The sequence below is a fragment of the Nannobrachium achirus genome (genome assembly GCF_963921795.1).
Source record: "Nannobrachium achirus genome assembly, chromosome: 11".
Classification (NCBI taxonomy): Eukaryota; Metazoa; Chordata; class Actinopteri; order Myctophiformes; family Myctophidae; genus Nannobrachium; species Nannobrachium achirus.
In genome coordinates, this window is record NC_137820.1 from 56,694,095 (window position 1) to 56,716,426 (window position 22,332).

Consider the following 22,332-nt stretch of genomic DNA (forward strand, 5'->3'; position numbering starts at 1 on the left):
TAATAAAAAAATCACACCCGTGTGAAGTGGAGCTGTGTGTGTGTGTGTGTGTGTGTGTGTGTGTGTGTGTGTGTGTGTGTACCGATTTGTGTGACATTTGAAGAAAATATGTAGGAAAAGGAGCAAAAAGTGTGTTTTGGAGAAAATTCAAGATGGCGGAAAATCTATCATGGCGCAAATGGGCGTGGCCTATATGGGGAGATGCGACCCAAGGAATCCAGGGAAAAAATATTTTTAATTTTCCGACCTACGGTTCAAGAGTTACAGGCCAAAACGTAAAGTGGGGTGTTATGGCGCCACCATGCGGCCAAATGACACAATTATTTTTTATTTAATCCTTGAAACCATTATGAACCTCCTCTCCAAGTCTTGAAACTCTAGCCCCTATGGTTTGCGAGAGACAAATAATTGAATGTGAGTTTTTGCGATTGCCATTATAAGTCAATGGGGAAAATTAATTCACTAATAAATTAATATCAATTAAACTATTGAACCTTTCTCTTAGCAAGTTACTAGCCCACTATTCCCGAGTAAGCCGGTCGATTTGACATATGGCGCGAGTGTGTGGTGGCAAAACTGTGGGACTAGTAGCGTGCCGAAGTCAGGCTACATACAGACAGACACACAGACAGACAGACACACAGACAGACAGACCCACAAAGCTACGTATAGGGAGCCTGTGTTTCACACAGCTCCAAAAACAATTGATAGTTGCAGTACCTAAACTCCCAAGTATTTTTGGGGAGGGGGACTGTGGCTGAAACGGTAAACATAACAGCATTCCTTCAGTGGCAACAAGCTCACCTGCCCCCCCTCCCCCCAGTCCCCTAGAGGCTGCGTCCATTCTTGTGCAATGAGCCACGGGGGCAGCAGCCATTGAACTTGTGCAATATTTCACCGCCGGCACAACAAGAAACCTCTTTCAGACGAAAAAGCATGAATCAGGACGGTGACAAACTGGCTGGAAAGTCAAACAGAGAGTAACCAGAGCAGGCCAGCCTGTGATGAGGGGGAGGCATCAGCCCCTGGCTTTTTGATGCTTTGAGTGTAGCTGTTGAAAGGTGTCCATTTTCCCGAGCGCTAATCGCTAACGTCAAGTGCAACTGCCTATTTGAACTTGTGTGCCTGTGTGCTGCTTTGCCTCGCAGCCAGTGGGGTTCTTATAGCGCTGTAAGGGGTTGAGGGGGCGGGAGGGGGCATCTCTGTTACAGGTGGTTCGCCAAAAGAATGTGCGATTGTGGCACGAGATAAGGCTTTTCCCCCCCCAAGTCAAAACATGTCATTGAGAAAAAATGCTAAGTGACTTGGAAATATAGGGATCATAGATACTCGAACAATAGACGGATTCATCACAAAAAGCCGTTTAGGTCATATATTAGCGGCAGTGAGTCAAGTTAAATAAACGTGAAGACAGAGCGAATTTATAACGTGCAAAACGTGAGGTACACAGGCCGTAATCGCTTGTTTGGTCTAAGACTGTGATCCTCAACCTTTTTGATTTCATGGACCCCCAGTTTTGGTGTGCATTATTAGGCCAAAGCCCCCTATTTGATAAAAGATTGTTCTCTCTGGGACCCCCAATTAGGGATTATACGATTATTGTCACAAAATAAATCCCGATTTACAATATTATCACGATAATCAAAATCCATTATCCTGGGGTGGAAAACATTTGCCAAAAAATAGCCGATCTAGAGCTTGTAGATCTGCTATTTTTTTGGCAAAGACATCTGATAGAGAGTGAAAAAAAGATGAAGTATCAAGTTATACGTGCCTTTTTTTACCATTTATAGAGGGTTTAAGTGGTACCAGATATACAACTAAAAGGTGAATTGATCCCAGTGCATGACAGAGGACGATATCACGATAAATTACATTTTTGATCACGATAAACGATAAAATCGCTTATCGTCCCATCCCTACCCCATATACACTGTAAAATCATCTGTGTTAATTTGAGCGGGTACAAATGGAACCAAACGATGTACACTCTGTGTGTAACAGACCTATAGAGGGTTCATCTGGAACCCTTTATGAGCCAGCGCTCTAAAAAAAGTCTTCCACAAACTCCTAGACTACACCGACTCTATAGACCAAGAGACGTGGGCGCTTTTGAAAGCATTGACTCAACACTCTGTTCGAATGCACACAAAGTATGCATAATAAAATACCATCAAACATAACATGGTTATTATGAGAGATGTTTAACCCATTGAGACATGAAGATTTTCTGTATAGAAAAACATATGTTTCTATGTCAGTGGTGCTCAAACCTTTTCATGTCAAGGACCCCCAAAATTATATGTACTATCTGGCCACGGACCCACATCTCAAAATATTTAGTTCCAGGGACCCCCCAGAAGCAAGGATTTTTTTTGTAAAAAACAATGTTGCACATTAAGTTAATAATCTGGGGACCCCACAGAATAATTTCCCGACCCACGGGTTGAGAACCACAGGTTTAAGGTAGCCAATGGCAGACACGCTTTCCGCTATGTGTCGAGTTACAGTGGCCTACCGGTGGCCGAGGTGCGGTTCCACTAAGAATATTTCTGTAGCATCCAATCAGCGTCAGAAACGAGCGAACGGGCGTCATCCAATCCCGTCCGTCCCGCCTGTTTCTATATCAGTGGTGCTTTTTCATGTCAAGGACCCCCAAAATTATATGTATTTGGCCACGGACCCACATCTCAAAAAACTATTTTGTTCCAGGGACCCCCCAGAAGCAAGGATTTGAGTAAAAAAAATGCTTGTATATATTCAAAGATTTGCGCATATTTTCATGATTCTTCCAAAAAAATAGATCTGCTTTTTTCGAATAGCCAAAGTATAAAATAATGCTTTTTTTTTAGCTCAAATCGAATTAGAATTATTGAATGATTTAACCACAAAAAAATAGCAGATCTACAAGCTCAAAGCGCGGCACCGAGTGCCACGCTGCGAGCTTGTAGATCTGCTATTTTTGAAAAATTGTGATGTGCACATTTTTCAATATATATTTTTCAAAGCAAACTTTTGTAACTCAAATATCTGCTCCTGGGGGGTCCCTGGAACAAGTACAACATATTTTGAGATGGGGGTCCGCGGCCAAATAAATGTAATTTTGGGGGTCCTTGACATGAAAAGGTTTGAGAACCACTGATTCGGAGGAAGGATTTAGAAGTCGGTTCAATACAGTACTGAATACAGGAGGATGACTCATACTCGTACCAGGCCAGAGGATTACATATTTGAGAGTCCATGTTTGCCATGCCGATCCGCCTTGCAACCAACCTTCCTCCCTACACCGCCGACGCGATGATGGATCTGACTCTAATTCTATTATTACGGTCTTAATAGGCTGCAACATGCCACTTCATAACACACATCTCCGTTAGCGCTGGATAATTCGCTCCACATTTCATGGACTTATATGTGCTCAAGGCGCCCATGCGTGCCAGCTAGGGCTCGCTTGCAGTCGCAGTGCAAACAGCAGGGCACACGCACAAAGAAAGGGAAAAGGTTGCTAAATCTTGCTTTTTTTTGTAGAGGAAACACAAAACACGCTCAAATTGCCAGTTTCGAATCTCCGGGCCTTGTTTATGGAGTTGTTCTCCAATTTGTCCGTTGGAGGAGGCATAACGGGGCAGCCAACACACTCCTCTGCACAACGAGAGGAGCGGTTGAGGGACGGAGGCCTCGATTCGAAACGGGGGCCGTATCCATTAATTTTTCCATCAATCCGTCCACCCTTAGAGTCTCATGTTCAGTCTCTGAAAGTGTCAAGGCAACGCGGCGTTCGCCAAAAGCGGCCATCTTATAAAGGGAATGTGCATATTTTCTTATTTACCGTGTGGACTAGAGAAATAAAATACAACCTTTTCAGAAACACGATCCCCTCCCCCCATTGAATGAAGATATTTGGGGGTTCTGTAATTCTCAATAACCTGCCTATTAATGCGTGTGCTCTCTTGGAAAGCAAACGTAATACCACGGCGGAGTGGCTCCAGAACAGGCTAGGCGGCCTCCAAAAAGCAGGCGGCGCGGAGAGAATGCATTAGGCCTGCGGTCGCCTGATCTTTAGCTCTTGAAAAAACGATGGCATCTCCACTCCCGCCAATCCAAGAACGTTTCGACTGGATCACCGTGCAGGGGGAAAGGTTTAGTGTTCATAATTTGGGGGGGATTTGAATGAAAAACTTCAATGGGAGAGCGGAACACGGACAACTTTTCCTTCCCCTGCGCTTGATTATGATGATGATGTGGGCATTTTGCAAAGATTGGGGAGAAGGGATTGGAACATTTCGTCGTAGAAGGAAGGGGGCGTGTTCCATGATTTCATATGCCGTGCCTCGGCGGCTCCGTAATGCGCGCGGAACGCAGTCGGGGAGGAAGAACACGGTTGCGTCTTCAATCAAACCCCTGCGACAAAACTCGCCACGAACGCTGGGCGAGCATCAAAGAAGCTCGGAGAGCACGCTGTGAGCTCGCCGCTGCTGCCTGCGTGCCGGTGGCACTTTGACAATAAGGTGTTGAGTGAGCACAGTTAAAATGGCCCACTTTTCCACATTCCCCCTCACGATTGGCAGAGGGAGCAGCAGCAGCCAGTAGCGTTGTGGTGTGTCTGTGGTCTTCCGTGATGACTGAGTGGGGACACCAGCTCTGCAACTGAACCAGCTCGCTGATCACCTCCTGCACAGCAGCGGAGGAAGCCTGACCTCGCGCTAAACTGGATCACAGATGCCTCTCTAAAAGCAGTGACTCAAACTCTTAACCTTTTCATTTTCAAGGACCAACGGTTTCTCAAACTTTGTACGTTTGAAGGACCTCCACTTAACTCTGACAGTGTACAAAATGGAACCAAATGGACCCCGTTTGTATACTGTCAGAGTTACAGACTTGTAATGGGTCAATTTAGACCCTGGAGGAACCCTGAGAGTCCCTGGACAACACTTTAAAGGCCCCGTTTCCACCGTGGGTTGAACCGGTTCCATTATTTTCCAGACTAATTTGTAGAGTTTCCACTGAAAAGGAAGTGGTTCAGGACCCTAAAAGTTGGTTCAGAACTGGAACCAAAAGATACCTGTTTTATTTTTTTGCCCTGAACTGGAAACCAAAGTGTGTGTGTCACTATTCTACAGGCTGGAAGATGGCAGATGAGATATAAACAATAGCAAAAGAAAATGGAAATTGTAACTGGAAAATTCAAATTGACAATTGAATTTACCCTGTGAAATGGACATATATATTTTTTTTAAAACCTATGTTTCTATGTCAGCAATCTGGCTATAGCCATCGTCAAAGAAAAGGTCCTTTTCACTTAACTGGAGCTCAGTTAGTCTGTTCTTGAGAGACTACTATGTCAGTGGTTCTCAAACCTTTTCATGTGAAGGACCCCCAAAATGATATGTATTTGGTCCACGGACCCCCATCTCAAAATATTTAGTTCCAGGGACCCCCCCAGAAGCAAAATTTGATTTACAAACGTTCACTTTGAAAATACATATATTCAAAGATTTGCACACATATTCACCACTTTTTCAAAAATAGCAGATCTACAAGCTCGCAGCACGGCACTCGGTGCCGCGCTGTGAGCTTGTATATCTGCTATTTTTCACTGGTTAAAGCATTCAATAATTCTAGGCCTAAATGGGTTAAAACTGGTGGAAACGTAAGTCGGTTCGCAGCGCCGGTTCCATGAAAGCACCAAAGGTTCCAAGAATCTAGGAATCAGTTCTAGAAAAGGGTCCTCTGAGAAGCACTACATTACAGTTTAGGCCAATTGTATCTCCGGGGACCCCCAATCCACACTATAAAATGGTAAAATGCTGCGTAGCATTCGTACACCTTCCGGGTTACAGACCCATAAGGGTCCGTTTGGGACTCCTTGGTGGTCCCCCGGAATCCACTCTGAGAACCATCGGTTTAAGGCGGTGGTTCTACAGAATCTACACCTTTTCAGGCTGTGACCCCCCAAAATAATCATATTTTAACTGGGGACCCCCCTACCCTGACAAGCACTAAGAGTTGAGGCCTTTTGTATAGCACGGTTTTATTGTGAAAATAGCAGATCTACATGCTCACATGCTTGTGAGCATGTAGATCGGCTATTTTCACAATGTCTGCCTCTAATATTTGGCAATTTGTCAAATGTTTAATTTGTCATTTTAGAGGCATTTAAAAGTCCTTAAAGTGTCACTTTAGAAATGTGTATATACCCTCTAGTCTATACACTTTATGTTGGTTTGTTTACTGTTGAGTGAGAAAACAATGTTGCACATAAAGTTAATCATCTGGGGACCCCACAGAATAATTTGGGGACCCCCTCCCGACCCCCCCCCGACCCACAGGTTGAGAACCACTGGTTTAAGGTATAGCCAATGGCATGGCAGACACGCTTTCTGCTATGTGTCGAGTTACAGTGGCCTACTGGTTGGCCGAGGTGCGGTTCGACTAAGAATATTTCTGTAGCATCCAATCAGCGTCAGAAACGAGCGAACGGGCGTCATACCCGTCCCGTCCAAAACAAGAGATCCCTTTGCATAATTGAGAGAACAAGCCTAGAAGAAAATAAGAAAATGTGGGCTCCCTCTGTCTTTAACTTCAAATTATTATGTAAATTACTAAAACCAACCAACATCGATTTGCAAAACAACAAACATGTTATTGAAACAACATAGTTATAGAGAGAAGAGGCGATCCTTTCACGCAGTTCCTCCGTCTACAATGATTTCTAAAACGTACGAGAAAGACACAAGAAAGACAGAGAATATATAGGGTGTGTGTGTGTGTGTGTGTGTGTGTGTGTGTGTGTGTGTGTGTGTGTGTGTGTGTGTGTGGCAAAGGAAATCAGATGGATTCCATCACAAAAAGACAGTGCCACAATTACAACAAAGAAAATGCCTTTTTTGTGGGGGGGGGGGGGGGGGGGGTGGAAGGGGAGGAGGGGGGGGGCAGGGGGGATGACTGGAGCAAAATCAGTCACTCCTAAAGAGCAGTGATTGTTCACAGAGCCACCGGATTAAATGCACAGCCCGACCGCAACTGTAACGGCAACAACACAGTTCCTAAATGAAAGGAAATTTATAAAAATCCCTGTAAAACAAAAAGCCGTGCAAAATAGCTCTGTGGGATGCCGAGTTCCTCAAACAAGAAAAAAAAAAGAATAAAAGGAGAAAAATGAAAAGAGAAAATAAAGGAAAGCACTGTAAATGTTTGTCCAGTCATAGGACTGTTATTGTGTACATATACTGTACATGTATGTACTACACAATAACATGAACCCGGGCCAGGGCTTATGGACACAACAAATCGAGACCGATTAACAACAGATGTGTCCATCTATTTTCAGTTCGACCCCCACCAAAAAAAAAGAAAAAGCATTCTCTCCAATAATACCATTAGTTGTCTCCTCATTTGCTAGATCATTTTTCAAACCCATACGTTTTCCCCATTAGAGGCTTGAGTGCCTTTCGGTAGCTTTTCCATAACTTTGGCGCGGCCCAGCGATGGTCGGCATGCTCCTCTAAACCGAGAAAGGTTTCGACGCGGGTTCCTACATCAACAGAAACCAGAGAGAGAGAGAGAGAGAGTGCTCTTGCCGCAGCACGGCGCACGCCGCCTGGGGAACTGTGCAACAGTGTCAACTTAAACAGGGGCGGCGACGAGGAGAGAGAGAGAGCGAGAAAGAGAGAGAGAGAGAAAGAGAGAGAGAGAGAGAGGATGGGTCTCTGAACAATCAATGGCAACGGCATTGGAGCCGCGTCTTCTTTCTTGAGCAATGCCAGCGAAAACGGTTATACAATAGAGTCAAAGGGAGTGTGCGACGCTGGTTTGAGTTTTCACTGTGTGATGTGTGCAGCTCGGCTTTGGCTTTGTGGAGAGCCATATTTTACATGGGCTCAAAGAGGGGTGTAGCGTAGGGGGGCTGGTACCGTTATTGTTGATGCGTACTCTCTGTCTGGTACTGTCTGTATTGGGAGAGAGAATGTGATGATGATGCTGCTGCTTCTCGCCTTGTTATGTAACCCTCTTTTTCTGTCTTCGAGAACAGAAAATCGACTATCAGACAAGTGGATAAATGTGTCATTTTACACAGAATAAGCCCATTCCCAAGATACAATGCAACCTTTCATGGTTGGATTTGGGGTTTCTTGTTTACAAACATTGAGACTAAATGCACAGCTGACTGTATCATGTAATCAATTCCGTCCAATCCCCAAACCTGTTGTTTTGGGGAGCACTGGTTTCATTGGCTCATTTGGTACCGACCCTGCGCACGCATCTAGGTTTTATCAGTGTAACGTGGACCAGAAACCTGTCTATGGGGGCTAGAAGTGTTACTATAAACAGTAATAAAGAAACTGCTGGCTTATTGTGTCTAAAAAGACATATTTAGCCACTATCTGATGTGTCCACAAGCCACACGGCGGGCCTCCAAAGAAACGTTCTTCACGGGCGATTCACCTTGCACGCCAATGCGCGAGAAATCCTATATCTCACATACGCCGTATGCATTCTATGTCCCATTGTATTTTTCTGTTTTCAAACAGTCAGACAATAATCCAGGACGGTCCTAAATGCTTAAAGCATCCCATATGACCTCCCCACCACCAGCAACAAGGCAAACGCATAATATCCACACACACATAAGCACAAACACATGCCATACACTCACACACAAATACACACACAGTAGGCACTGCCCTCCTCGAGAGAAGCCTAATATATCGTCACTGTCGGGGAGAAACCTCATATCTCCAAGTTTCTTATTTGTATGTTTTTCCTTAAAGTAAAGCCGTGCTTCATCATACAAGACTGTCGCACAAAACTAGTGAAAATAGCAGATCTTCAAGCACGCAAAGCCTCACGATGCGACACAAAGATCAGCTATTTTCACTAGTTTAAACCATTTTTAAACTGATAAATACAAAACCAACGGTTTTGGACATACAAGGTTTCCACCCGACCACAACGGTATGCTCTGTCGTACAATGTACGATGCTGTGTGCCGGACATTGCAGATCTGCAGGTTCAAAACGCTCTCTTCCGTCTCTCTTTCCTGACGCCTTTTGAGCTTGCAGATCTGCAGATATTGCGCGAGTCGTGACGCGTAGCGTGTAGCGGCGTACGACGGTATGCCCAGACTGACCTACTCGCAGCTCCTGACCGAAGACGGTCCTCTCGCCGAGGGCCGAGCAGTTCCAGCGGCCGTAGCGGAACTGGTACTGGCACTCATTGATGCCCAGCTGGGCGCCCTCGCCCACCACGATGATGGCGTCCGGGCGGCTCTGGCATATGGCGCGCTGGCGCGGCGCCAGCCCGGGGATCTTGTTGCAGATGATGTTGGCACCCAACGCCACCACGGAGGACAAGGCCCTGCCAAATTAAAGAGACACCACACACACGCACATACACGCGTGCGCACACACACCGCACCACACACAGACAGACACACAGACAAAAACAGCGAGTTAGAATTTCGCCATGAACGGTCAGACTGACTCACTTGTTTGAAACTCTCCAGAGTGGGATTCAATTCAGCCAGTGATTGATGAATCCGCGGTCCAACGCAGCACCGTATTGCATGAAGTATGGCTATTTATTGGATTAGGGGTAAATCAAAAAGAATATCTGAGAATATTATCCAACATCAAAGGGCAATGCGGAGTATCGTGCAGCACGCTATGGCTGCCCGGAGGGGGGAAAACGACATGGTGCTTATTTGCTTACTGACAATGCCATTCCACATTGGTTTGGCCGCCGACGGAACACCACGTTGGGGTTTCGTGTTAATTGTCACTGTAGGTAACTGCGGGCTCCACGCACAGATACAATGCATACCCCACATTTGTAACCGAGCACTCTCAAATTTATAGGCAAGGTTCGACGTCCTGACCAGAAAGTCACACAGAATGTTATGCACGATGATTTGTAGAATTATGCGTCTGAAACACATTCTCGGCGTAAAGGCACTGTCTATAAATTTCTTGCTTTCCTCAAGCCACATCCTAGCACTGGGAATGCACGGAGAACATGTACGGATATTGACACAAGTCAAGTTGTAATCGCAGGGTGTTATTACCCCATTATAAATTGCAGTACTTGTCCTTAATGTTCCTCTGCGCGTGTGTGTGTGTGTGTGTGTGTGTGTGTGTGTGTGTGTGTGTGTGTGTGTGTGTGTGTGTGTGTGTGTGTGTGTGTGTGTGTGTGTGTGTGTGTGTGTGTGTGTGTGTGTGTGTGTGTGTGTGTGTGTGTGTGTGGTGGGGGGACGGAGGGAAGGGGAGGGGGCTTGATCTTGATTATTGGCTTGATGTGATAATATCACAACACATGCTGGAAGATGGGTTTCGCGAACCGCAAGCGAGAGCCCATGCAAAAAAAAAAACGAAACACGGCTAAACAAAAAAACCCTGGGCTTTCACCAGCAAAACGTTGTTTATAACCAGTCAGAACCCTGCAGATACATACTTTTCAAACATGTCAGGGACGAAGGAGACATAAACGAGTTGCGGAGGCGAATGCCAGCTTTGAAGTATGACGTCGGCCTCCAAGGGTTTCACCACAAGCGAGGCTAGGCAGGCCGACGCAAGCTAAGTTGTGTGTCAGCGAAAAAGAGGCAACGAGAGAAAAGAGAGAGAGAGAGAGGGAGAGAGAGAGAGAGAGAGAGAGAGAAACGTATAAAAGACCAGGGGTTTTGATAGAAGGGAAAGATAGTGGAAAGAAGAGAGACAGGCTCAATTCTGTGGATCCCCCTTCAGAAGAATCGCTCGTAGGAGACCTCTCTATCCCAGACAATCGTACATATCGTCACTGTCGGGCAGAAACCTCGTATCTCCAAGTTTCAAATTTGTATGTTTTTCTGTAAAGTAAAGCCCTGGTTCATCACACAAGACTATTGCACAAAACTAGTGAAAATAGCTGATCTACAAGCACACAACGCCTCGCGGTGCGAGCTTGTAGATCGTCTATTTTCACTAGTTTAGATAATTTTTAAAACGATATATACAAAACGAACGGTTTTGGACATACAAGTTTTCCATCCGACAACAACGATATTTCTGTTCGATCACAAGAAGATAATAATTCCAAAATGTTGCCCCCCCCCCCCCCCCCACAACCACTCAGAACAAAAGATGTGAATGAATTCGCTCACTCAGCCAACCACCACCGCTCCTCCCCAGTCCGGTGGATTGACTGTGTCTCCGCAAAGAGACAGAAAAAAATAAATCTCCGAATTCAAAGCCACATGTTCAAAATGAAACCATAACTGCAACAAGGCATGTATCTCTCTTACAAGACTGGAGGTTTCACATTCACACAGTCTCATGGTCTGCTCTGTAAGGGGAAAGAAGCTATCAAACTCCTAGTGATGGTTGCTGCGTTCATTTATAATCTCTGAGAACAGTTCGTGTAGTAATTGAAATAACTCATCTGGCTGAGTTGCACCACAACAAGAGACTTCCACAACTTTACCTGTCAACTTCTATAAGCAAAATGATAAATGATACGTAGCCTGCGAAGTTAGTTCAGGCAGGTATACTCGAGAGCGTACATTGCATTGCAGTTGTATAAGGACACTAATACACACTATTATGCCAGACCCTACGTCATTGGCCGACGTGGCTGTGAGCTGATCATTTGCCAACTACGCCCAGTCTGTCATTCTCCCTGCTGTTCTTGCCCGGACTGTTGCTTGTGTTTACTTGCCCCCACCGCCTCCCCAGCAGCACCAGTAGGCTCTGCTAATTCTGTTCCCCATGCGGGGGTTGTTTATATATATCTATATATCTCCCTGCTCATTATGGTTAATGATGTGCTTCTTCTGTGCTGCTTGCTGCTGAGCAGGGAGAAAATTTAGCAGAGCCAACCCCCAAATTAAATGTGACATTCACACTTGGATAATCATTAATAATAAACATTGTTCAATATATCGTGAGTTACCTGACTGAAATGATAATAATACATTGAAATAGTCATGGCAAAGTGGCACAGATCACAGGTGTGTCTTGCTTTAACATCCAGGCCCTTCGGTGTTTTGACACGTCACCATGTGGTGGTACACGTCACTCATAACACACTGACCTTCAGGGGCGTCACAAGGGGGGGCGGGGAGTGGGACTGAGTGACCAGGGCCCAAGGTTGAGAGGCCTTAATTATTTTATATACTTTGGCTATTGAAAAATAGCAGATATACAAGCTCACAGTGTGAAAAGTTGGGAAAATGTGTGGAAGAAATCTTTGAACATTATTTTAACCAAACATTTGTAACTCAAATTTGGCTTCTGGGGGGTCCCTGGAACTAAATATTTTGAGCTGGGGGTCTTGTGGCCAAATGCATGTCATTTTGGGGGTCCTTCACATGAAAATGTTTGAGCACCACTGACAGAAACATATTTTTTTTATTTTTCAAAACACCTTAGAAGGATTTGAAATATTCAAAGACTTTCACAAATTTTCAAGATTTTTCAAAAATAGCAGATTGTGCTGTGAGCTTGTATATCTGCTATTTTTCAATAGTTAAAGCACAAAATGTGAGTGAATCCATGTACCCAGGGCCCAGAATTTGGTGTGACACCCCTGCTGACCTTCCCTGACCCTCCCTTGCCATAGCCTATATCAGTGGTTCCCAAACGTTGTCAAATTAGTATGAATCTGGCCACGGGCCCCATACAAGATTTGTGTTGTTAAGATTATTCAAAAAATATATATCTTCAAGACAAGATAACTCTAGCAGATTGACAAGCTCAAAGTCCATCCATCACAGCACGCTGTGTGCTTGGACATCTGCTATTTTAAAATAGCCAATGTATATATGGTTAAAGTGGTTAAACTGATGACGCTTATATGAACTCATTTAGCTGGGGACCCCCCTGGAACCCCCTCAACAAGGAGCCCTGGGGGTCCCCGGACGCCACTTTAAGAACAACTGCCCAACACATGCATCGACGTTTAACGTCTCATTATTCCTGTGTATGAGGTCAGGTCTGTGCGGTCGGTCACGCGCATGCCGTTCATTTGGGAGAAATTCAGTGTGGGACGAATGACACAAGTTGAACAGAGCTGGCAGGCCGATGACAACGCTATAGATCAAGGGTTCTTCAACAGGGGGTCCAGGACCCCTAGGGGGTCCTCAGAGTTACTACAGGTGGGCCACCAAAATGTTGTTATAGGATCATTCTTTTAAATTAACAACTTGAAACCTCGCATCCCTATTCTGAGGGGAGCGTGTCGCTGTTACTACATGTAATCTTTTCGACACCCGACTCTATAACCCTCACCCTAACCTTAAAGCTATACTGTGTAAGTTGCTCAACTAGTGGTCAGTAGCGGTATTGCTTTTTTCGTCCGTTTTTCGGCCGGAGTCGTCGCGGACCACCGCCGCGGACCACCGCCGCGGACCACCGGAGCGGCGCCAGCAAACCACCGCGACCGATAGTAATCCGTGGAGGGGTAGAACGCATGGTAGAACGTAATTTTCTGGCCAGGATTTGTGGATTAAGAGGTTAAAATCCTTCACCATGGTAAACACTGTAGCCAAGCGGAGGCGCTTCCTGGAGACCAGAGCAGATAAGCTGTGATTGGCCGGTAGTGTACCATGTGTGCATGATCGGCGATGTGATTGGGCAACGTATACACAACGTATACAGATGATGCAGATTACGTCATTTTGGCGCGAAATCCCGCCCCTGTCACTGCTAAGAAGAAAACATATAAAGAGAAGGCTTCAGAAGCTGAAAATAACAGAGTGGGTGTTCTAAAACTTTAGCGATTTAACAGTTAGGACAATTTTAAGATTTGTTTTATAAAAAAAGTTACATGGTACAACTTTAACCTCCGTGGAATGAGTCACTAACCCTCCTGTCGAAATGATGGGTGTTCGCAAAAGCGAGATTTCCCCATTCTGAGGAGAACTTTAGCCAAAAATAGCAGATCTACCAGCTCTCGCGCTGCGAGGCGTTGAAACACTGGGTAGATGGGCTATTTTCGGCAAGTAGGTTTGGTGTAGAGGTAAAAAAAGAGCAGACCAAGTACAGAGTGAAAGGTCAAGTTAACCAAAAACACGAATCCAACATAAACTGACGACTAGTGCTCTCAAACATGACATGTCTATGAATCAATCAATGAAATCGATGAAAATCTGCATCACACATTTATACAATATGTAGAGGGGGTCCCTGCTTCATCTCACTCTCAGCTAAGGGGTCCCTGGTCAGGAAACGTTGAAGACCACTGCTATAGATACCACGTTGATCTCCTCAACCGCTCCGTTGTGACCATGTAGTACATCATAGATCTCACAGTTGTAACTAAGTACAATTACTCAAGTACACTTTTATCTCTGGTCCATTACACTCAAAGGCAAATGTTGTACCTTTACTCCACTACAAATATTTGAAAGATAAGATACAGATTTTGATTGTTATTACAAAACATGCATTAACCACTTCAGCCCTATACATTTCGGCCATTTGAAAATAGCCCATCTGCAAGCTCACAATGCGTCGTATAAACATCTGAAAACGTGTGAAATCGGACACTCTGCATAATGCAATACTTTGTACTTTTGGAACTTTAAGTACATTTTGATACCAATATACTTTTGCACTTTTACTGAAGTACATTTTTAATTCCAGACTTTTACCTGTAACGGAGTACTTCTACATTGCAGTATTGATACTTTTACCTACCTATAAGTAAAACAATTGAGTATTTTTTCCCCCCACTGTGTTGCTGTCTGTCTGTAAGCGCTGTGCTGTCTGTTGTCAAGTGCATCAGTGTGCTGCTGTCTCATTGTGTGTTCTGCAGTGTCTGTGTGAGTCCAGTAGTTTGTGTGTCATCTGTTGGCAGTGCTGTGTTAATCGTTTAATGCCATGTGTCAAAGCCAACTGCCTGTGTGAGCCTGATGCAGTGCAGTCACAATGTTTCTCATTCTCATGCCGATCAAATTACTTTAACTGCTTGAGCGCTATTCAAACTATTTAAACAAATTGCAGATTTACAAGTTCACAACGTGTCGCATTTCGAAATTGTAGATGGTGTTTTTCTTTATTTTTTTACATTTTTGCCTATAATAACATGCCCAAAAATAGGAACATGAGGGTCAAAAAGGTTTTAATAGTTTTTTATCTGCTGATATTTTCAAGACTCCAGGACAGAGTATATAGTGTGATGTTTTATTTGACGTGTGATAAGCGGTCACCCATGCAGTGGCCCTTATAGTCATCCCTCCCTGTCACTTGGTTTTTTTGTACACCTGCTAATTCACAGAAGCAGCAGCGTTCTGTTCGACCAGCCAGCGACCCCAGACCATCACACAATGCAAAACAGAAAATTCCACAGCTAAGCTTTTAAATCACTGCATCATCAAAGAGCACAAATGCGATTCTGTTTGCTTAGCGATGACTGTGCGTGCGTGCATGTGCATGCGCGCGTGTGTGTGGGTGTGTGTGTGTGTGTGTGTGTGTGTGTGTGTCTACAGCTTGGGGACTGATATAGCCACAAATATAGAAGCTGTTTGTTCAAACAATGAATATTCACACATGCAGCAGTTGACCCGTTGGCCTAATGTTACACCAACTGTTTACCTGGTGTAACAAGTGATGCAAAGAAAAATACACTCTTTATAGGACCAGTATACCATCACTGAATGAAATAAAGCAAAGTTCAAATTACAATGCTGCGAATTCCTCAAACTATTAGTCAGCAATGAATCCTCTAAATAGAAATAGACATAAAAATTTTAAATAAACGTTTTCAAAAGACTTCAGCCATGCAAGTGAGAAGAGAAGTTACAAGTTCAAATCCATAGACCTAGAAGCACACCCATTGAACTCCAATAGCTGCATATTATGCTCCAGTCCAGACTGAGGAGCATATCTGGAGTCCACTCCAGAATGAAATGTAGTCCAATTCCAGATTTCCCCTGGTCAATATAATTTGATTTTCTTTTTGAACTGTTATTCATAATTCCATTTTAAATTTTCCTGCACGTTGTATTTTGGGAAAAAATGAATATGGGCCTAAGGAGACTAGACTGTTGGCTTCAAGGTGCTTATAACTCTTTTGCTACTATTCATTGTTACAAGTGATTCCCATTATTCCCAGTCTCCTGCATGGGTGCTCTGCGTGATATGAGGTAAGGCCCGGCGCCATGGGGGTGCCAGAGGGGGCCTTTCACCCTCAGTTGCAAATCCTTCCCCCTCAGTTTAAGTTTTATATCGTCACTGTCGGGCAGAAACCTTGTATCTCCGAGTTTCAAATTTCTAAATTTTATCGTAAAGTAAAGCCCTGCTTTATCTTCCAAGACTATAGCACAAAACTAGAGAAAAAAATAGCCGATCTACAAGCACACAAAGGCTCGCATCGCGAGGCGTTGTGCTTGTAGATCGGCTATTTTCACTAGTTTAAATCATATTTACAATGAAAAATACAAAAACCAACGGTATTGGACATAGAAGGTTTCCACTCGACAACAACAAAATATATATTGTTTTAATATATAAAAATGAGATGTGCCCCCCTCACCATTTTCAACTGCCTCCTCAATCATTTCATCCTGCAGCCGAGCCTGTATGAGGTGAGGTGTTGAGACCTCTATCTATACAGAGCCCATGTTGATGTTCTGCCACCCATGCAGGCATGCACACAACACTGTGAGTTTAACACGCCTAAACATTAGCTGCGGATCTGTAATGAGAGACTGCAGAATACTTTTGTGAGGATGGGGGGTGGGGGGGATATATTATATCGCATTCCTTTTTATTTTCCTTAATCCACGGTTAAAGTTTCTCCTTCAAACATATCATTTTTTTACCGACTGAACATAAAGCATATTTTACAAAAATTATCAAAACAAACAATGGTATGTAGTTTTTAATGTGCAAACCCAACACTAAACTTAGCCTCGTAGCCCCACTTTTAACTGAAACCAAAAACCACATCTATTTCAGCATCAGGTTTAGGGTCTCCTCTCAGTCAACGGGAGGAAGAAAGAAAGAGAGAAAGAAAGAAAAGGCAGCATGGTTGAGAAATTCCTTTTTGGAACGACTTTAAGAAAAAAAGCCTCCCCCTCTGCAAGAGTATTTCTCGTTTAATTCAAAGCCGCAACATATTATGGTGTCAATCACGTGCACAGCGTCGCAAAAAGGAAGATGTTTTTTTTATTCCGCTTGTTTAAGATGTGGCTTGAAATTATAAGTTAGCAATACTGAGAATTAGACGGCGGTGATGTAATGCCATAAACGTAATCCTTCCACAAGTTGTGACAGGTAAGAGAGGGCTCGGCCGTGCGTCAAAAGCTGCCCATGTTTCTCCTCTTCTCCTCTCCTCTCTCTACAATCAATGACACCATCATCATCTCAGACATGATGTGATTGTCCTGAACATCTCTGCCACTCCGTGGCCAGAGGACACCATGGCGCAAAAGAGGAGAATGCTTTCAACCCCACAGACAGCTATTTTAACATAACCTTGTTCGATTCTCCACTATTTCGCATTGGATCAGACTTTTTGTCTATGCTTCCAGTGGTGTAAAGTAACTAAGTACATTTACTTAAGTAGGCCTACAATTTTGAGGTATTTCACACATAGGCCTATTTCCCATTTCCAACACTTTAACTTCTAGTCCACTACATCTCGGATTCAGATAATATACTCCATTACATTTATTTGACAACTTTAGTTGCTTTTGGGCCTATATTACAAAACATATGTTAATCACTTCAACCCTATATACATTTCGGCCATTTGAAAATAGCGATCTACAAGCTCACAATGCATCACATAGTGACGCATTGTGAGCTTGTAGATCGGCTATTTTCGAAATATCTTTTACACATGCATAATTGAAATGGGACATGCACAACGAGTAGCCTACTTTCGTCTATTTTGGTTAGGCCTACTTTATGTACATTTTGATGCTTTTGTACTTTTATTAGAGTAAATGTTGAATTCCGGACTTTTACTTCTAACAGAGTATTTCTACATTGCAGTATTGATACTTTTACTTAAATAAGAAGAAATTGGAAAACTTTCCCACCACTGCGCGTTTTTATCCACCTGTAGGAAGCATGTCGGTAATAACGCTCAGGAACTAATCGTGGGTTCTTATACACAGGCTATAGGCCTATAGCTCAAATAACATCTAAAATGTCCACTTTTAAAACCAATAGGCCTATTTCCAAATTGCGCACTGATCATATAGGATATCACAAGAGAGCGATGGTGAATATGCTACTTAACTTAAAATATGAACCACGCTTAGGCTATCTATAACGGCACAATGATCTCAACAAATAGCCTATAATATAACCTATCCCACCTGCGTTTTATCTCTTAAGGAGCAATCTAAAGCAAACCAGGATATCTAAAATCCCAAATCGCGCACACACACACACACACGCACACACGCACGCACACACACACACGCACGCACGAGCAGGCTAGAGTTAATTATGCGACCGGCTAATTGCGCCAACATACAGGTCTGTGTCTCTCAGTCACGGAGGGTGCACGGCTGAACGGAATCAGTTGGTATAGGCTAATATATAACACTCTCAGAGTTAAATAAAGTCGGGGAGATTCGGGGTCCCACTGACCCACTCCACTCCCACCTTGAAATGAAATGAAAACGCATCAACAGGTTGAGGAATGAATGAGACTTACAGGTAGCTGCCACTGGTGAGGATGAGGAAGATCTGAGGGTAATACACTGACAGCAGTACACTGCGCGACGAGAAGATGATCATGATGACATTGAACAAAATGACACTCTTCTTTTTTCAGATTCAGAAGTGAGAAAAAGCAGAAAGAATAAGAAAAAAAATCAGAACGGATCAGATATAAACTCCTTAATAATCCCCCCTCTGGGGCCGCCGGGCTGTGCGGCGCGGTGCGTAAAAGGTTCCTCTTATTAGCTCCACAAACCAACACCAAAAAAAAAAAGAACAAGCGGCGTGTGCGTCTCCCTCCTGTCCGCTTGGAGCGACGCGTCAGGCGGCCAACTGGCCAGCGGCGTGTCGGTGTGTGTAGTGTGTATGTGGTGCTATGCGGCTCCCAGCTCCCAGCGGGGCCGTGGCGAGTAGTGAACAGCGGCGGCGGACACGGACAGCGCGCGGATCGGCTGGTCTTCTGTCATGTCTCTACGTATGGAGACTGTTACGGAATGCGGTTCCCCAGCCGGAGCGGTGATGGTTTTTAGGGATTTCTGGATGGCAGAGGAGAGAGTGCAGTGCCTTTCTGCTGCTCTCCTCTCATGAGAGCTGCCATTGGGCAGCAGGGGAGGGAGAGACACGCTGCTGCGATCCATCCGCCCACTTTGCAGCCACAGACAGGACAATGCAGTGACACTGATCCACTGATCCGCTGGACGGACAGGCGGTTCATTCATCACGGGGCCGCAGCCAAAAGTAAACAAACAAAAGACAAACTGCGCTGTGCGTGGATGGACGGGGCTGCAGGCAGCCTGAGCCTCAAACCCGCCGGCTCGCAACTATTCACAGAATTTCACACACCAAAACGCGCAAAAAAATCTACATTCCAATCTCCTTTTGTTGTTGTATTTGTTGCTGGACTGGACCGCTGCCCTTTGGCACGTGACAAACAGTTAACTTACAAAACGACTCTAACTGTGCGCAATAACCGCAATACTGCCATAAGCGCGGTTGTGTAATGCATATGGCCTATACCGGTGTTGAGTTCATTACCGCGATGTTTTTATTTTATTTTTTAAATATTTTTAGATATATTTTCATCATTTTTAATATTGCATTTTTTTTTTTTTTAATGTATTTTTTTTTTCATTCGAAACAACTTTTTTTGGGGAGCTACCACGATACTGTCATATGATGTAGGCCTAGTACCGCGATAACAAAACATCCATAGGCCTACCGAGATGGCAGCTACTGTTAGTTGTTGGAGAGATAATAGTTATATTCCTGGCACTCTTTTGATACTTGGAAAGAAATCTGTCACGTGTTTTTTTTGTTTTTGAAGGAATGGAAGGCTTGTGCATATGGCTGCAGCCCAAGCTTGTCACTCGTCACCTCCAGAGAGGCTCCAGTCACTGTGTAAATGAAGAGGGTATCATGACAGACACGTCCCTGGGTGATACGGGAATGATCTAACCCGTTTAGCTTGATAAATAGTAAGATAGGCCAATGTGTGAACGCCTCGATCCCCCCCAGCTCTCTCCCCCCATTATTTGAGCTACATGTCATTTGATATGATCATTAGTGGAACTTGAACTTGAAAGATCTTTTTTTTTAGATGCACGGTTCGCCAATTGCTGCGACTAGAGAGGAGAGGAGGCTGAGGAGCTAATCACGTGTAATATATGGACAACCTTGTATATTGAGTTCAAATAATGCAAACAATCCTAGCTTTCTTGTGGTCTTTATCCTTTTAGTTGACCTTGTATCAGTGAACTGTACTGCTGTCCTGTACTTTTTTCTAATTTAACTTAAATTTAACTTAACTTCTAATACATCAATCAATCTAATCAATCTAACCTCGACTGACTGAGATTTTAGCCTATATGGCTTTGTAGTCCCTTATAGGGGGTGGGTGGATGGATGGATGGATGGATGGATAGATAGATAGATTAGATAGATTAGATATATAGATAAGATATCAAACAGGAGAACATGGCCTTATTCATATCAAACTGGGGGTCCTTGAAACTATATAATTCTGCTCAAAACTGGTCAGTTGCGCATTTTGCGCAAAAGGCGCAATTGCCGGGCTGCTTGCTCCTTTTGCGCACTGTGCAGAGCGGGCCCAGTGAGCCCACTCCTCCCAGCAGCAGGCCTGTATAATGTCCAGGCTTCACAACAGCAGCCAGTGTGCTACAGTGTAATAACAGCCTAGCTAGTATGTGCTACAGTCTAAGCTGGAGGGGGCAGTGCTGCATGCAGAGGAGGAACAGAAACACAGGGATAGAATTCCTGGGTGTTTATGCATCCAGGTGAGCCAGGTATTGCAAAACAGGTAAAAGACTCCGTCTGGCCAATGGAATGTGGAAATACAACTCAGTGGCGGTGCACTGCACTGCACTGCCGCTATTAATGAAGGTATGCAGTCAGGAGCGAGAGAGAGAGAGAGAGAGAGAGAGAGAGAGAGAGAGAGAGAGAGAGAGGCTCAAATGATCTGCTCTGCGGCTGGTGAGGAGAACACAAACACTGACGTATCTGGGCTACTTACTGACAATACAAGTGAATATTAAAGAGTTGTGGAATAGCTTACAGGAAAGCTATCGTCTGGCCTCGTGCATTATATCATAGGCCCTGCACGACGCTTCAATATATAGGCTAGGCACTTTGGAGAGGAAATGTTTAATTGTCGTTAAACTGCAAACACCTGCTGATAATGAATGTGTAACCATGCGTTATAGTCGATAAGGAAACATAATAGGGGTTTGATCTGGTGCCCATGCACTTATGATTTCTTGTGTTGTGTGTATAGCTGATTATAATTGGCACAGTGCCACACTGCGTTTGATAATCATGTTTTACGCAACAACATGCAAACACAGACAGACAGACAGACAGACAGACAGACAGACAGACAGACAGACAGACAGACAGACAGACAGACAGACAGAAAGACAGAGACTCACCCAATTCTCAGGTATATGATGCCAAAACACAGGAACACGTATAAAGTCCAGTACTTTCGGAGGGGTCTGTGCATGATCATTCCCACTCCGGGCAGACAGAGGCCATCCACTAGCTATTACACTACACACACTCTCTCTGCTGTTCACAACATTGGCAGCCTTTTCTCAGTCAGACTCCTGTCCTGTTGTTAACCTTTCCACATGCACGTATCATATCGGCCGTCGTTTCCCGCGACGCGGTGAAATAATGCCTTGTTGTTTGTAATCTTCTTTACGCGTCTGAAATCCATGATCCCAAAAAAAGAGAGCTCAGGTGAGGTGATGATGATGACGAACCTGGAAAGGTAGGTTTTTTAGTTGAGGTGTTCCAAAATGAAACTCGAGAGAGAGAGGGAGAGGGAGAGAGGGAGAGAGATAGGGAGAGGGAGAGAGAGAAGCTTGGAAAGGTGAATGAGTTCTCTAGTCTCTCGCATGGATCTTGGCTTTTGGGAAAAGGCTGGATTCCTCCTTTTTGTTGTTGATGTTGTTGTTTTTGCAGCTGAAAGAAAATCACTTTAGTTCCTTTTTGTCTCACTCACAGCTTCTTTAAATTGTCCCCCTTATAATAATACAGTAACAACAGCACCGATGATCGTGTGGATTGGCTCGGATCTGGAGCTCTGGTGATGGCTGCTGCGGCTGAACGCCGCTCTCTGTGTGTGCAGGCTGCCTCCAGACGACATGTTAGACCCGGCTCC

The 22,332-nt window shown here is 44.3% G+C and overlaps 1 protein-coding gene across 2 annotated transcripts in view; it reads right to left on the minus strand.

Annotated features, from left to right (window-relative positions):
• wnt7bb (wingless-type MMTV integration site family, member 7Bb) overlaps positions 1-21,675 on the minus strand; it is a gene marked incomplete at both ends in the record, with an annotated part of 66,348 nt that extends 44,673 nt beyond the window's left edge. Inside the window, 2 exons of one of the 2 annotated variants that reach the window (XM_080736658.1) lie at positions 9,127-9,357; positions 21,596-21,675. In XM_080736658.1, the coding sequence (XP_080592784.1) occupies positions 9,127-9,357; positions 21,596-21,675 (311 nt within the window). Of the gene's footprint in view, positions 1-9,126; positions 9,358-18,645; positions 18,729-21,595 lie in introns of those variants that run through there. The other variant, XM_080736657.1, reaches the window with a different exon arrangement.
• Positions 21,676-22,332: the final 657 nt, after the last annotated feature.